Source organism: Dreissena polymorpha, chromosome 8, assembly GCF_020536995.1.
Source record: "Dreissena polymorpha isolate Duluth1 chromosome 8, UMN_Dpol_1.0, whole genome shotgun sequence".
Taxonomy (NCBI): Eukaryota; Metazoa; Mollusca; class Bivalvia; order Myida; family Dreissenidae; genus Dreissena; species Dreissena polymorpha.
The window spans coordinates 30,852,430-30,867,276 of record NC_068362.1 but is presented as its reverse complement, the minus strand read 5'-3'; the positions used below and the strand labels follow the sequence as shown (position 1 = coordinate 30,867,276).

Sequence of the window (14,847 nt, the reverse complement as noted above, 5' to 3'; positions counted from 1 at the left end):
CGCTGTTTCGATAGTAACTGTTCATACTATGGACTGCTCGCTGTTTCGATAGTAACTGTTCATACTATGGACTGCTCGCTGTTTCGATAGTAACTGTTCATACTGTTGACTGCTCGCTGTTTCGATAGTAACTGTTCATACTGTTGACGGCTCGCTGTTTCGATACTAACTGTTCATACTATTGGCTGCTCGCTGTTTCGATAGTAACTGTTCATACTATGGACTGCTCGCTGTTTCGATAGTAACTATTCACACTTTTAGCTGCTCAGTAACTGTTCATACTATTGGCTGCTCGCTGTTTCGATAGTAACGGTTCATACTGTTGACCGCTCGCTGTTTCGATACTCACTGTTCATACTATTGACTGCTCGCTGTTTCGATGATAATTGTAGTAATTGGTCATACCATTGACTGCTCGCTGATTTAATAGTCATTTAATAGTCATTGTTCATACTATTTACTGCTCGCTGAGTCGAGAGCAATTGTTCATACTATTTACTTCATGCTGATTCGTTTGATTCCGAATTTCTCAGGTTATGTTGAATCTGACGGCAAGTACGGGCCGACGTCGCCCGATGAAGACGTCTACATAGGAGACAAAGTTGACGTCGGCGTCATTGTACATGTTGACTGCAGCAACTGGTGAGAGGCGGTTTTCAATTTGAAAATTTCAGTTTGAATTATTTTTTATTTTAGTCGCGTTCTGAGAAAACTGGGCATACTACATGTGCGTAAAGTGTCGTCTCAGATAAGCCTGTGCAGTCCGCACAGGCTAATCAGGGACGACACTTTCCGCTTTTATGACATTTTTCGTTTAAATGAAATCTCTTCTTAGCAAAAATCCAATTAAGGCGTAAAGTGTCGTCCCTGATTAGCCTGTGCGGACTGCACATGCTTATCTGGGACGACACTTTACGCACATGCAATATGCCCAGTTTTCTCAAAACGCGACTCATTTCAAAGCATTGCTCCTAATTCTAAACATGGTGGACTTGAGAATTTGAACAGCGTTCTGTGAAAGATGGGTTTAATGCATTGCGTAAAGCGTCGCCCCTGAGAGCCTGTGCAGGCCACACTGGCTAATGAGTGACGACATTTTCCGCTTTAACGGACGCTTCTTTTTTCGTGGAAATCCAATTAAGGAGAAAAGTGTTATCCCTGATGTGGACTGCAATGGCTGATCAGGGGCCACACTTGCTGCTGATATAGTATGTTTGTTCTTCTGAGCAAAAAAAACAGTTAAGGCGGAAAGTATGTTCCATTATAAGCCTGCGTAAACTACACAGGCTTATCAGATGTGACACATGACTCACATTCATTAAGTCCAGATTTCTAAGAACAGTGCTCGTTTCAAAACTTCAATTTGCTTATTTCTTTAGTTTAACACCCGTATTACATTTTGATGTATATATTTTCTTTACGAAAGCTAAGGTAGACTGATACAGTCCCGTCTCCTCTACATTAAACTCGCATCAATTGTACAATCATTATTCACGGGACATTAATGGTCGCTGATATCGTGGGTAGACGGGTCCACGAATTGTATACAAAATGTATCGGAAAATGACCGACGCAAATTCCTCTTTTTATATGTAAAAAAACAGAAATCCATGTGTGTACGTGTCCATGATGGAGCTTATTTAAAAACAAACGACACAAACAGACGAATATAAATAACTTTACAGTAGGTCTAAAAGAGTTGATTTCTGTGTGAATCTCCAATTTCCTTGGTGTTCATGCAAATAGTGATCGATTTGTCGTTGTCGGCTCGGTACTACTTAAATGTATCCCGAGTACTCTTAATTTTACTTAAATTTACCCCGGGAACGGAAGACGTACTAAAACGTACCCGGTAAATTTATACTACATACTCGAGTGTTATTCCTGCCCAAAATCCGATGTCTTAAAACTCGCTACGAAATACGAAAAAAAATTCTCTTTGAACAAACCTACCTGAACATTTTTTTTTGAGTACGAGTTCCAATAACATAGTTGTTGTTTTACAAAATATTGACATAAATATTAACATAATTAACTTATAAAACCTAGCCGACAACGACCAATTCAGCATTAGAATTCCAGGGTTCGTTTAAGTAACTTTTCCGTACCCAAAGTACATTTAAGTATACTTAAGAGTACCCGGGGTACATTTAAGTACCAACCATACACCGACACTGACCAATCGAGCGCAAATTTTACATAAAGAATCGCTTACACAGGAAAACGTTTATATACTAACTTACAGCCTTTATGTGAATGAAAACATGTTGACAACGTTAACAATCCATATAACCAAACACGCACTATTCTTTTCAGAACCTGTATAAATAACCAGCTCAAATACTGTTGAAAACGTTAACAATCCAAATAACCAAACTCAAATTATTCTTTTCAGCACGTGTATGAACGGACTGCTCCAGTGTATAATAGGACAGTGTGAAGGTATGTACAGCAGATCGTATCAGGACATGTACATATTGTAGGTTGCTCTGGGAAAACGGGGCTTAATACATGTTCGTAAAGTATCGTCCCAGATTGATCAGGGACGACACTTTCCGCTTTTATGGATTTTTTGTGAAAAGGAAACTTCTGTTTAACGACCATTTAAGCTAAGCAGAAAGTATTTTCCTGATGAGCCTGTGCGAACTGCACAGGCTATTTTTGGAGACTACGCATATTCATTAAGCCCCGTTTCTTAGAACGGGGCTCATGTGAATACGAAATGTCGGGACAATGTTTGTTGTATGCTTTTCTGTGTTTTATTTCTGCGTGAAAAATCACACTGATTTAAAACTGATTATCTGGGCGTATGAATATTGATTCTCAGATGTTTTTGTATTTTTTTCGAACGCTATATCGTTGACGTTCGCGCTAAATTATGACGTCATTTTGCTTTTGATGATTGATATTCAACCTTGTTAAGGTTCGCGTGAAACAATGACTTAAGCCTAGTTCTGGGAAAACGGGTCTTTATGGTTGTGTGTCAAGTGTTGTCCCAGACTAGCCTGTGAGGTCCACATCCACACTTGCTAGTCAGGGAGGACACTTGTCGCTTTTATTGTATTTTTCGTTTAGAATATGTATCTTCTTAGTAAAAATTCAGTTTAGGCGGAAACATACGTCCCTGATTATCTTGTGCCGACTGCACAGACTTATCTGGGACGACACTTTAAGCACATGACTTCTGTTTACATCTGTTTTTAAGACCTAATAGGTTCATGGATATGTACGTTTAATGGATGCACCCAGTAGGTTCAACGAATAATGACAAGCAGGGCACGTGAGTGCATTATCCAATCATTATCCAGTGTTAACGTAACAATAAAATGATTTGTAACTATCACGATATCGACGGCGTCTTTATTTGGATGTCTCAATATTAGTATTCATAAGAGATTCTCCAGTTAAGCACTTTATACATGTAAAGAAATGGTGGAAAAGCGCTTATTTAAAAATGCAGTGAGTTGATTTTATCATGAAAATAATATGAGCCGCGTTCTTGAAAAAAGGGCTTCATGCATGGGCGTGAAATGTCGTAACGGATTAGCCTGCGCAGTCCTCACAGGCTAATCAGGGAAGAAACTTTCCGCCTTAAATTAATTTTCGTCACTTTTAAAGAAAAATCCAATAAAGGCGGAAATGTCGTCCCTGATTACATTTTGAGAACTGCAATGGCCACTCTGTGATGACACTTTCGCGCATGCGCTAAGCCCGGGATTCCCAGAGCGAGGCTCATATGTGAACGTATTTAACTAAATACCACCCCTAACATCTTCTAACAGAGTGTTCCTACTGGCCCTGGGGCCCGTGGTCCCTGTGCTCTAAATCCTGTGACGTCGGTCAAAAGTGGCGAACGCGGCGCCTGCGCGTCAGCGGCGGTCCCCAGGCGGCCAAATGTAAACCCGAGCTGACTGAGAGGGAGGATTGCAGTGTGGAGCCCTGCCCAAGTGAGTGTCTGCTTGTATCTCTATGTGTATTTTAGTCGCGTTCTGAGAAAACCGGGCATAATGCATGTGCGTAAAGTGTCGTCCCAGATTTGCCTGTGCAGTCCGCACAGGTTTTCAGGGACGACACTTTTCGCCTAAATTGGATTTTTGCTAAGAAGAGACATCATTTAAACGAAAAATGTCATAAAAGCGGAAAGTGTCGTCCCTGATTAGCCTGTGCGGACTGCACAGGCTAATCTGGGACGACACTTTACGCACATGCATTACGCCCAGTTTTCTCAGAACGCGTCTCATTATATAAATGTCCTGTACTACACACTAAAGTCAAAAATATTAAAACGTAAATTGTATATGGCATTCCATATTACAGCTACTATGTCCGTAAGTTGGAAGCCCTTGTATCGTCTAAATTTAGTACCTATGATCTTATATTAAAATACAAATAGTATATTAATGCATTTGCTCTTTAGAGCTGCTCTGCTACATCCAATCCACCGAACCAGAATTCCCCTAAACCCATCGCGTCCATCTATGTTCTCCATCAACAAACCCCCAAACCCCACTGACCCATCATGGCCCACCAACACTACCACATCCTTCCACCCATCCATCCTATCCGTTACGTCTAAAACCCCTATTACCCATGCCCAACCCACACACCCAATTCTACCCACCCTGGCTGGAATATATGGAATCCCTCTACTGCTTTTACCAAGCTCTGGTCTTGTAGTTAATCAGCAAATATCGTCTATATAATGGAGCGCCTGTACCCCCGGTATCCCCTGCCTGGCTGGTACCAAGCTCTGATCTTGTATTTACCAGCAAATATCGTCTATATAATGTTTTTCCTCCTAACAGCTGCTCTACCGCCCAGTTGGAACCCCTGGTCCCCGTGGAGTGCCTGTACCCCCGGTATCCCCTGCCTGGCTGGTACCCAGCTGCGGACCCGAGCCTGCAACCACCCGTTTGGTTGCCTAGGAGACGCGATGGAGACTCGCCACTGCGAAAATACCTGCAGTGAGAGTGAGCATAGGTTATGTTTCTGAACGGATAACATTTTACAAAGAATCACAGCATTGTTCATAGCTGACATGTTTGTAACAAACGGTGAAGCTGTATGAGTCCTGTTTGTGACTATGCTCTTGCTGCATTATACTTCATCTGGATTGCAGTACAAACACAGGATGTGTGAGCAGATTACGTTTAAAATTCAGCCGCGTTCTGAGAAAACTGGTCCTAATGCATGTGCGTAAAGTGTCGTCCCAGATGAGCCAGTGCAGTCCGCACAGGCTAATCAGGGACGAACCTTTCCGCTTTTATGGTATTTTGAGTTTCAAGGATGTCCCTCCTTACCAAAAATCAAATTAAAGCGGAAAGTGTCGTCCCTGATTAGCCTGTGCGAACTGCACAGGCTAATCTGGGATGACACTTTACGCACATGCATTAAGCCAAGATTTTCTCAAAACAAGGCTCAAGTAATGTATTTTATGCGCACCGTATTTTGGTCTTACAAATTAAACATGGGCGCAATTCTGCGTTGTTATCTTTAATATATGGGTCGGTCACACCGCGAAATGAACGAACATAAATGTCCCGCAAATAATATTTTTTTACAGTTTTGTGCTTTCTAACATTTCAGTCCCTTCCAAGTGTCCTCCAGGCTTAGTTTGGAGCACCTGCGCCAACAGGTGCCCCCACACCTGCTTTGACCTGCGCCTCAACACCTGCACCGAGGATGATGACATGTGTGTACCAGGTGGGTGTGGATTTGTGATGCTGTGCGAGTTAAGGCCAAACAAAATTAGGTCCGTTTCCGGTCGCCCGACTATGTCTCTCGAATCAGCGCCGACCCACAACTTGTTATTAGGGTCGCCAAAAAAAAAATCGTTCATTTTCGTTCATATAAGATGTAATATCAAGCAAACTATAAAACATATATAATCCCTACCTACCGACCCTGTTTTTTTCCAGTAACAGACCTATTTCCTTTTTTTGCCTAACACTCAGTCTTGGTCTCACTTGGTCTCAGGAATGCTCATTGAAAAGTCAATATTCTGACACAACTTTGGTGTTTTTTTTATGTCCCTCCCCCCCCCCCCCCAGTCTATACTGGGGGACATATTGTTTTGCCCTGTCTGTTTGTTGGTTTGTTTGTTTGCGTCAAACTTTAATATTGGCAATAACTTTTGCAATGTTGAAGATAGCAACTTGATATTTGGCATGCATACGTATCTTATGAAGCTGCACATTTTGAGTGGTGAACGGTCAACGTCAAGGCCATCCTTCAAGATAAAAGGTCAAATATATGGGAGGGGGGACATAGTGTTTCACACGCACATCTTGCTTCAAATTGTAATATGAGTTAAGTCAGCATACCTAATTTGTTGTTCACAGAAGTTATTTGAGCTTTGCGTCTGACCCAGCCCTGTGTTATTGGAGGAATGTGTGCATATTCTTATATATGCTGATATTTGATCATGTTTGTAAGATGACCGATATATATTTAATTCTAATCTACATGAAAACTCAAATCTCAGCGTCAGAGTTGAGCTCAAATATTGAGAAATTTCGTGATATTTGGCCATGGGGTAATATTGGTAAGCAAATAACTTTCTTTTATACCTAATGATGAAATATGACGTTTCTGGAGTGAAAAGAACAAATTGTTATTTTCACCGGTGAAAAGAACAAATTTTCGGAACTCCTTTTTTAAATTTTAGATTATCATAAATAATTATACAATGTATATATATTTTTTCATAATCACGAGTGAATTACAATCAACATTCCACCGAATCCAACAAATTTTCTTTATATTATATGCTTTTTCACCGTTGATTTAGATCTACATTGTAAAAGAGTTTAACTGGAGAATTTTGCTGGTATAATGACGTCGATTCGTCACACTAATGACGTCATTTTGTGCTTTAAAATGTATTGAGGCACGCCACGGGAGAAACTTCGAGAAAGAGTAGATCTAACTTATCAGCGAAAGGGAAACAGCTGTTAATTATTTTCTTGACGAGGGGCATAAAAGAAACATAATATTTGTTCCTGTCAGTGCAAGATCGTTTGTAATTCCACTGTGAAAATATAATTTCTATGATCACTCGTGATATAACAAACGATCTTACACTGACATGAACAAATTTCCTCTATGTCTTTCTGATGGTGGATTGGTTGGTTGGAAAAAAAAGTCTCCGCGCAATGTGAAGATTATGCTATGACCTTAGACCATGCAAATTGGTATGGGGGTTTATTAGGGCAAACAAGACGCCAATGGCATTGCATGCCATAGGTTACGGTCTAAGTGTCGTATATTATGTGTTTTCAGATGACATCTTTATATCAGCCTCGCTCTTGGAAATCCGGACTTAATGCATGTGCGTAAAGTGTCGTTCTAAAAGCCTGTGCAGTCCACACATAATAATAAGGGACGTCACTTTCAGCTTTAATGGAGTTTTTTGTTTAAAGAAAGTTATTTCCAAAAAGAGCAAATGTGGAACTAAACTTTACGCACATGGATTTAGCTCCGTTTTTGCTGAGGAAGACTAATTTATATTTGATTTACAGGTTGCACGTGTGCTGACGGTATGATGCTATACAACAGCATGTGTGTTCCCGTCAACAACTGCCCCTGCTACGACACCGACGGCAGCGTGGTCCTACATACTATGGAGATAAATAGAGGGCCCTGCGAGACATGGCAAGTGGCCTCGTTTCTTTTATACCTAATGATAAAATATTCAACATTTCTGCAGTGAAAGAACAGTGCTCAGTGAAAAGAACAAATTATTATTTTCATCGGTGAAAAGAACACATTTTCGGAACTCCTTTTTCTATTTTTAGGTTATCATAAAACATATACTATATATTCTATGATCACGAGTGAATAAAAATCGACATTCCACCGATTCCAACACATTTTCTTTTTATGTTATGCTTTTTCGCCGTTTATTTACATTGTAAAAGAGTTTAACTGGAAAATTTCGCTGGTATAATTACGTCATTTCGTCACACTAATGACGTCATTAGCTCTACTGCCAAAGGCAGAGAGCTTATGGGATGGCATGGTGTCTGTGTGTCTGTGTGTGTGTGTGTTGTGTGTGCATGCGTAAGACTTTTTTTGTTTATCCGATAAAGTCCACAGTTTTCATCCGATTCTTGTCAAACTTGTTCAGTGTCTTTATATTAATGAGGACTCAAAGCCTATTGATTTTCATGTAACTGGGTCAAAGGTCAAGGTCACAGTGACTCGAAATAGTAAAATGGTTTCCGGATGATAACTCAAGAATGCTTAGGCCTAGGATCATGAAACTTCATAGGTACATTGATCATGACTGTCAGATGACCCCTTTTCATTTTCAGGTCACTAGGTCAAAGGTCAAGGTCACAGTGACTCGAAATAATAAAATAGTTACTTTTTCTTGTTTATCCGATAAAGTTCACAGTTTTCATCCGATTCTTTTCAAACTTGATCAGTGTCTTTATATTAATGAGGGCTCGAACCCTATTGATTTTCAGGTCACTCGGTCAAAGGTCAAGGTCACAGTGACTCGAAATAGTAAAATGGTTTCTAGATGTTAACTCAAGAATGCTTAGGCCTAGGATCATGAAACTTAATAGGTACATTGATCATGATTGGCTGATGACCCCTTTTCATTTTCAGGTCACTAGGTCGAAGGTCACGGTCACAATGACTCGAAATAGTAAAATGGTTACTTTTTCTTGTTTATCCAATTTAGTCCACAGTTTTCATCCGATTCTTGTCAAACTTGTTCAGTGTCTTTATATTAATGAGGACTCAAAGCCTTTTGATTTTCATGTCACTGCGTCAAAGGTCAAGGTCACAGTGACTCGAAATAGTAAAATGGTTTCCAGATGATAACTCAAGAATGCTTAGGCCTAGGATCATGAAACTTCATAGGTACATTGATCATGACTGGCAGATGACCCCTATTGATTTTCAGGTCACTAGGTCAAAGGTAAAGGTCACATTGACTTGAAATAGTAAAATGGTTTCCGGATGATAACTCAAGAATGCTTAGGCCTAGGATCTTGAAACTTAATAGGTACATTGATCATGACTGGCAGATGACCCCTATTGATTTTCAGGTCACTAGGTCAAAGGTTAAGGTCACATTGACTCGAAACAGTAAAATGGTTTCCGGATGAGAACTCCAGAATGCTTACGCCTAGGATCATGAAATTTTATAGGTACATTGATCATGACTGGCATATGACCCCTATTGATTTTTATGTCAAAGGTCAAGGTAACAGTGACTCAAAACAGTAAAATGGTTTCCGAATGATAACTCAAGAATAATAAGGCCTAGGATCATGAAACTTTATAGGTACATTGATCATGACTGGCAGATGACCCCTATTGATTTTAAGGTCACTAGGTCAAAGGTCAAGGTCACAGTGACAATAAACGTATTCACACAATGCTGCCACTACAACTGACATCCCATATGGGGCATGTTTTACAAACATCCCTTGTGTAAAAAGAGCAATATCAAAGCAATAAATCCAGAATGACTTCCCCTTGAATATGAGAAATTTTTTAAATCCCGCTTGTTTACGCAATTAATTCCACAGTGTTCATCCAATTATTTCCAAATTTGCACAGTATGAGGACTTGAAACCTATTGAATATGAGCATTATCGGAGAAATAAGTACACAATAATCTCCCCTTGAATTTGAAAAAAATCTCCTTGTTTGCGCGATTAAGTACAAAGTTTCAATCTTATTCTTTCCAAACTTTCACAGTGTTCATAGCAGTAGAGCGATTCAGGCCCTCATGGGCCTCTTGTTTTGTGTTTTGGAATTTATTGAGGCACGCAACGGGAGAAACTCCGAGAATGGGTAACTTTTCAGCAAAAGGGAAACTGCTGTTAATTATTTTCTTGAAAAAGGGGCATACAAGAAACAGAAAATTTGTTCCTGTCAGTGTAAGATCGTTTGTTATTTTACGAGCGATCATAGAAAATATATTTTCACGAGTGATCGTTAGTTATTTCACTCCTGATCATAGATAAATAGTATTATAATTGATAATTATCATTATATTAAAAATATTATTATAATAATAATAAATAGTAGTATAATAAATACCATAATATTATAATATATAATAAATAATAATATAATAATAAATATTTTATTTAATATTTAATATAATTATGCGCCACTCGTAAAAATATATTTTCTATGATCACTCGTGATATAACAAACGATCTTACACTGACATGAACAAATATCCTCTATATCTTTAGATATGTCAGGAAATGCTTGGAGAGACAGTCCGTATTTTCACTATGATCCATTATGGGCCGAAATTAATCACACACAAAATACACGTAAAATCGTTATCTTATATAATATTTCAAATTTAAAAAGCTGCAAAAATGTATATTTTAAAGTTGTTTACATCTTTGAAAGTATTAAGCTCTGTATACATTTGAAGCTCTTAAATCGTTGATCTATTTTGCAGCGTGTGCCGAAATGGTACCCTTGAGTGCAACAAGGACCCAGAGTGTAAGTTTACATACGTGTGTAGTCATTTAAGACGCGCTTTGGGAAAACGGGGCTTTACGCATAAAGTGTCTTCTCAGATAAGCTCATGCAATCCGCCCAAGCTTATCATGGCAGACCTTTCCGCCTATATTTGATTTACCTTTAGAACATACTTCCTCCAAACGAAAAATTCCATAATAGTAAAAATTGTTTTCTCTGATTAGCCTGTGCGGAATGCACAGGTTAATCTGCGACACCATTTTAAAACATATGCATTAAGCCCGGCCTTACAAAAGTGAGACAGCCTCAGGCCCATAAGTATATTGGTTGGGCAAAATAAATACAATGAATCGTGATAACAACCTTGTTAAGATAAAAAAGTGCAGGCAACCGCCGCAAAAAGATTAATTATTTGCTAAACATTAAAATGTTTCAGTGTAGAACGAAACGGAACAAATCGGTGACACATACAGTAAAGAAGATATTAAAATACTGAACAATCGTTACTTATTGAATCGTTATTCAAGGGACATGGATTGGCTGATCCTCACAAACAGATCGAAAATGACCGACAATCATTTTTATTTTTCTTTAAAAAAACGAAATTTCGTGTCGAGAAATTTAAATTTCTGTATGATATTCAGTTTATAAATTCAGAAAAAAATCTGATATACTTGTTGCATAGTTTGTGACATACAGTAGTTCAATCTGGTCTTTTGTATTCGATATCGAAATTTCCCCAATTCTTAGTTCGGAATATGTTTAATATATAATTAACAAATACATATTGTCAATATTTTCCACATTGTGTTAAGGTTGCACGTGGGACGCGTGGGGCACGTGGGGACAGTGTAGCGACACGTGTGGACGAGCCACTCGCAACCGATACAGGTTAGTGGACAGGGTACAAGGGTAGACTAGGTCTTGGAGAACAAGGCTTAATGCATGTGCGCTAAGTGTCGTCCCAGATTAAAGTGGAAAGTATATATGAGCCACGCTCTGGCAAAGCGAGGCTTAATGCATTTGCGTAAAGTTTCGTTCCATATTGAAATCTGAAGTATATATAAGCCGCGCCTTGGGAAAACGGGGTTTAATGCATGTAAGTAAAGTGCTGTCACAGATAATCATGTGCAGTCCGCAGAGCCTTTTATTGAACGACACTTTCCTTTAAAAGAAAGTTTGTTTTAAACGAAATACCAATTTATGCGGAAAGTGTCGCCCCTGATTAGCCTATGCGGATTACACAGGCTTATCAAAGACGACACTTTTGCAAATGCATTATGTACCGTTCTCCCAGAGAGAGACAAGTATATTTTGCTGGTATAAGTAATTAATGTGAACAAAGCACAATCAGATCATAAGACAAATGCGCAGAAACAAAATTACTTTCTAATTATTAATTTTCGAAAACTTAAAAAATAAATGCCCCTTGGAAAGTACAAGTGAATAGGGTTTTCACTCATTTTGTCTTAAATCGTTCAAATCCCTGAATAAAGTATCTCGTGCCTTTATACACACCACACTCAGTGATTGCATCTGTCCGTGTTCTAGATCACTGTTGCACGGAAGCCCCGTGCACTGCGGTCAGAAGTTCGACACTCAGATCTGCCCTTACCGCCCATGTCCCGCGGACTGCGTCTATGAGGGGCTCTCGTATAACGTTGGTGACGTCATACCGGGATCACCGCCGTGTCTCATCTGCCGCTGTACGACCGGCGGACGGTGGTGCGAGAGGGACAAGAACGCTATAGGTGAGTCGGACAGTATATAAATAGTACATGTCTGACAGGGTGACAGTTAATTTATCAACTTGAGGAAATACTGTTAACCGAGGCGAAGCCGAGGTTGACAGTATTTTTCCGAAAGTTCACAAATTTACTGCCACCCTGTCAGACATGATTATACCATGAACAATTTTTATATTTGGTCATCTGTTTTCAGCGGAAATGCAAAACTGCGTACTGCGCATGCGCGAATGGGACAGTATATTTTTTTACCATTCCGCACGTGATTGCTAAGGTAGCGGGCGACAGTATTTTTTGGCCAGAATTTTTTTTCCCGCTGGGTCTTACAGTATTATTATGTCACGATGGCCTATGGAAGTTAAGCATTGTGAATAAAAATGAGGTATAATAACAGTTATTGTATAATTGAGTTACTTCTCGAACATTTGTCTGTGCTATTCCAGAGGATGTAATCACGTGATCGGCAAGATGGCGACACATTTTGTAAGCTAAAATTATCAGTGTATATAGACGTGTTTATGTATTTTCTGACCTGTGTTGTTTTGTGGTCAGTTCACGGCTCATGGGGTCAGTGGACATCCTGGAGTGGCTGCAGCCGGACATGCGCAGGCGGACTGACCAACAGGTTCCGGATGTGTAACCTCCCCTTGCAGAACTGCGGCGGGTCGCCATGCGCCGGGGAAAACTCGCAGACTTTGCCATGTAACAACAACGTCACATGTGAGTTTAAAATTCAAATTTTAAAACCTATTTATTTTAGCACGATTGCGTAGAAACAGTTCTAAGTGTCTTTTCGGGAGATTTAAAGAACGCTCGCATAATAATTATTGAAGCCATGGCCTCATGATCTGAAGGCGGTTGCCATATCCACTTCGCAATGGCGATTCCGTGAGTCTGAGGGAAGGTTCTTGAAATATAAATTTGTGAAGCTGTGATGATGATCAAAGTTACTTAAACTAATGTTTCCCTCCCCAACAACACCGCTGTTGTTCGCAGATGCTTTCAGCGATAATAATTAACAAACGCCTTGCGTCGTCATCAATGCTAGATATGAGAAAGACGGAAATTTCTTGAGCTGAAAATATAATCAAAATTGTGCTCTGTCACCTATCTCTTGTACTCTGGGTTCTTGCTCTATAGACTTTTACAAGTACATGTCCTGAACAAAACAATCTCACACGTGTTAATGTTATGATGATGCCACATGTATGAATGAGAAAGTTAACGGCAACATGACTTTACAACACTCCATCGGGAATCGTTGAATCAATGATTTGGTGTAAAACAACTATGTCGGATGTTCTACAGATGATTTGGTGTAAAACAACTATGTCGGATGTTCTACAGATGATTTGGTGTAAAACAACTATGTCGGATGTTCTACAGATGATTTGGTGTAAAACAACTATGTCGGATGTTCTACAGATACAGCAGTTTTACTCACAATTGTCACAAAGCCAACAAAGATGTACCGTGTCAGTATGATCCAAATTTATTGAAATAGAAATAGTTTTTAAAATCTTGCTATATGGTGTAATCTTGCGTCTTAATGGTCACGTTGTGACGTATGAGGTCAACTTGCGTCGTATGAGGTCAACTTGCGTCGTATGAGGTCACGTTGCGTCGTATGAGGTCACGTTGCGTCGTATGAGGTCAACTTGCGTCGTATGAGGTCACGTTGCGTCGTATGAGGTCAACTTGCGTCGTATGAGGTCACGTTGCGTCGTATGAGATCACGTTGCGTCGTATGAGGTCAACTTGCGTCGTATGAGGTCACGTTGCGTCGTATGAGGTCACGTTGCGTCGTATGAGATCACGTTGCGTCGTATGAGATCATCTTGCGTCTAAGGGGGTCACCTTGCGTCGTATGGGGTCACCCTGCGTCGTATGGGGTCACCCTGCGCCGTATGGCGTCACCCTGCGTCGTATGGGGTCACCTTGCGTCGTATGAGGTCACGTGGCGTCGTATTAGGTCATCTTGCGTCTAAGGGGGTCATATTGCGTCGTATGGCGTCACGTTGCATCGTATAAGGTCATCTTGCGTCAAAGGGGGTCACTTGCGTCGTACGTGGTCAGCTTAAGTGGTTCACGTTGCTTCAGAAAAAGTTTCAAAGTATGGATTGTAACAACAATTTCTCTGAGTATGATAGGAGTCACACTGATGATATGGGGTTCATAGTGCTGCTATGGATAAGGGTAGAAAAGAGTTTTCAAATCCTGCCTTACAACAAAAATTTCTCTGGGCATAATAGGAGTCAGTATCATGTCGCAGGTTGTGAGGTGAGCGGGTGGACGGCGTGGAGCGAGTGTAGCGCCACCTGCGACTCGGGGACGCGCGAGCGGCGCCGTCAGTACACGAACCCCCTGGACTGGACACGATGTCACGTGACGCTGCTGGAGACTGGAGTCTGTCTGGAGAGACCGTGCAATAGTAAGAGAATACATAGTCATATCATAGAGAATACATAGTCATATCATAGAGAATACATAGTCATATCATAGAGAATACATAGTCATATCATAGAGAATACATAGTCATATCATAGAGAATACATAGTCATATCATAGAGAATACATAGTCATATCATAGAGAATACATAGTCATATCATAGAGAATACATAGTCATATCATAGA

At 40.0% G+C, this 14,847-nt stretch overlaps 1 protein-coding gene across 1 annotated transcript in view; it reads left to right on the top strand.

Moving 5' to 3' along the window:
• Positions 1–14,847, top strand: part of LOC127840423 (uncharacterized) — a 61,465-nt gene that overhangs the window by 35,104 nt on the left and 11,514 nt on the right. Inside the window, exons 22-32 of the mRNA XM_052368838.1 lie at positions 534–642; positions 2,396–2,442; positions 3,783–3,947; positions 4,806–4,970; positions 5,587–5,703; positions 7,521–7,653; positions 10,445–10,488; positions 11,283–11,358; positions 12,019–12,218; positions 12,765–12,932; positions 14,485–14,643. Of these exons, the coding sequence (XP_052224798.1) occupies positions 534–642; positions 2,396–2,442; positions 3,783–3,947; positions 4,806–4,970; positions 5,587–5,703; positions 7,521–7,653; positions 10,445–10,488; positions 11,283–11,358; positions 12,019–12,218; positions 12,765–12,932; positions 14,485–14,643 (1,383 nt within the window). The remainder of the gene's footprint in view (positions 1–533; positions 643–2,395; positions 2,443–3,782; positions 3,948–4,805; positions 4,971–5,586; positions 5,704–7,520; positions 7,654–10,444; positions 10,489–11,282; positions 11,359–12,018; positions 12,219–12,764; positions 12,933–14,484; positions 14,644–14,847) is intronic.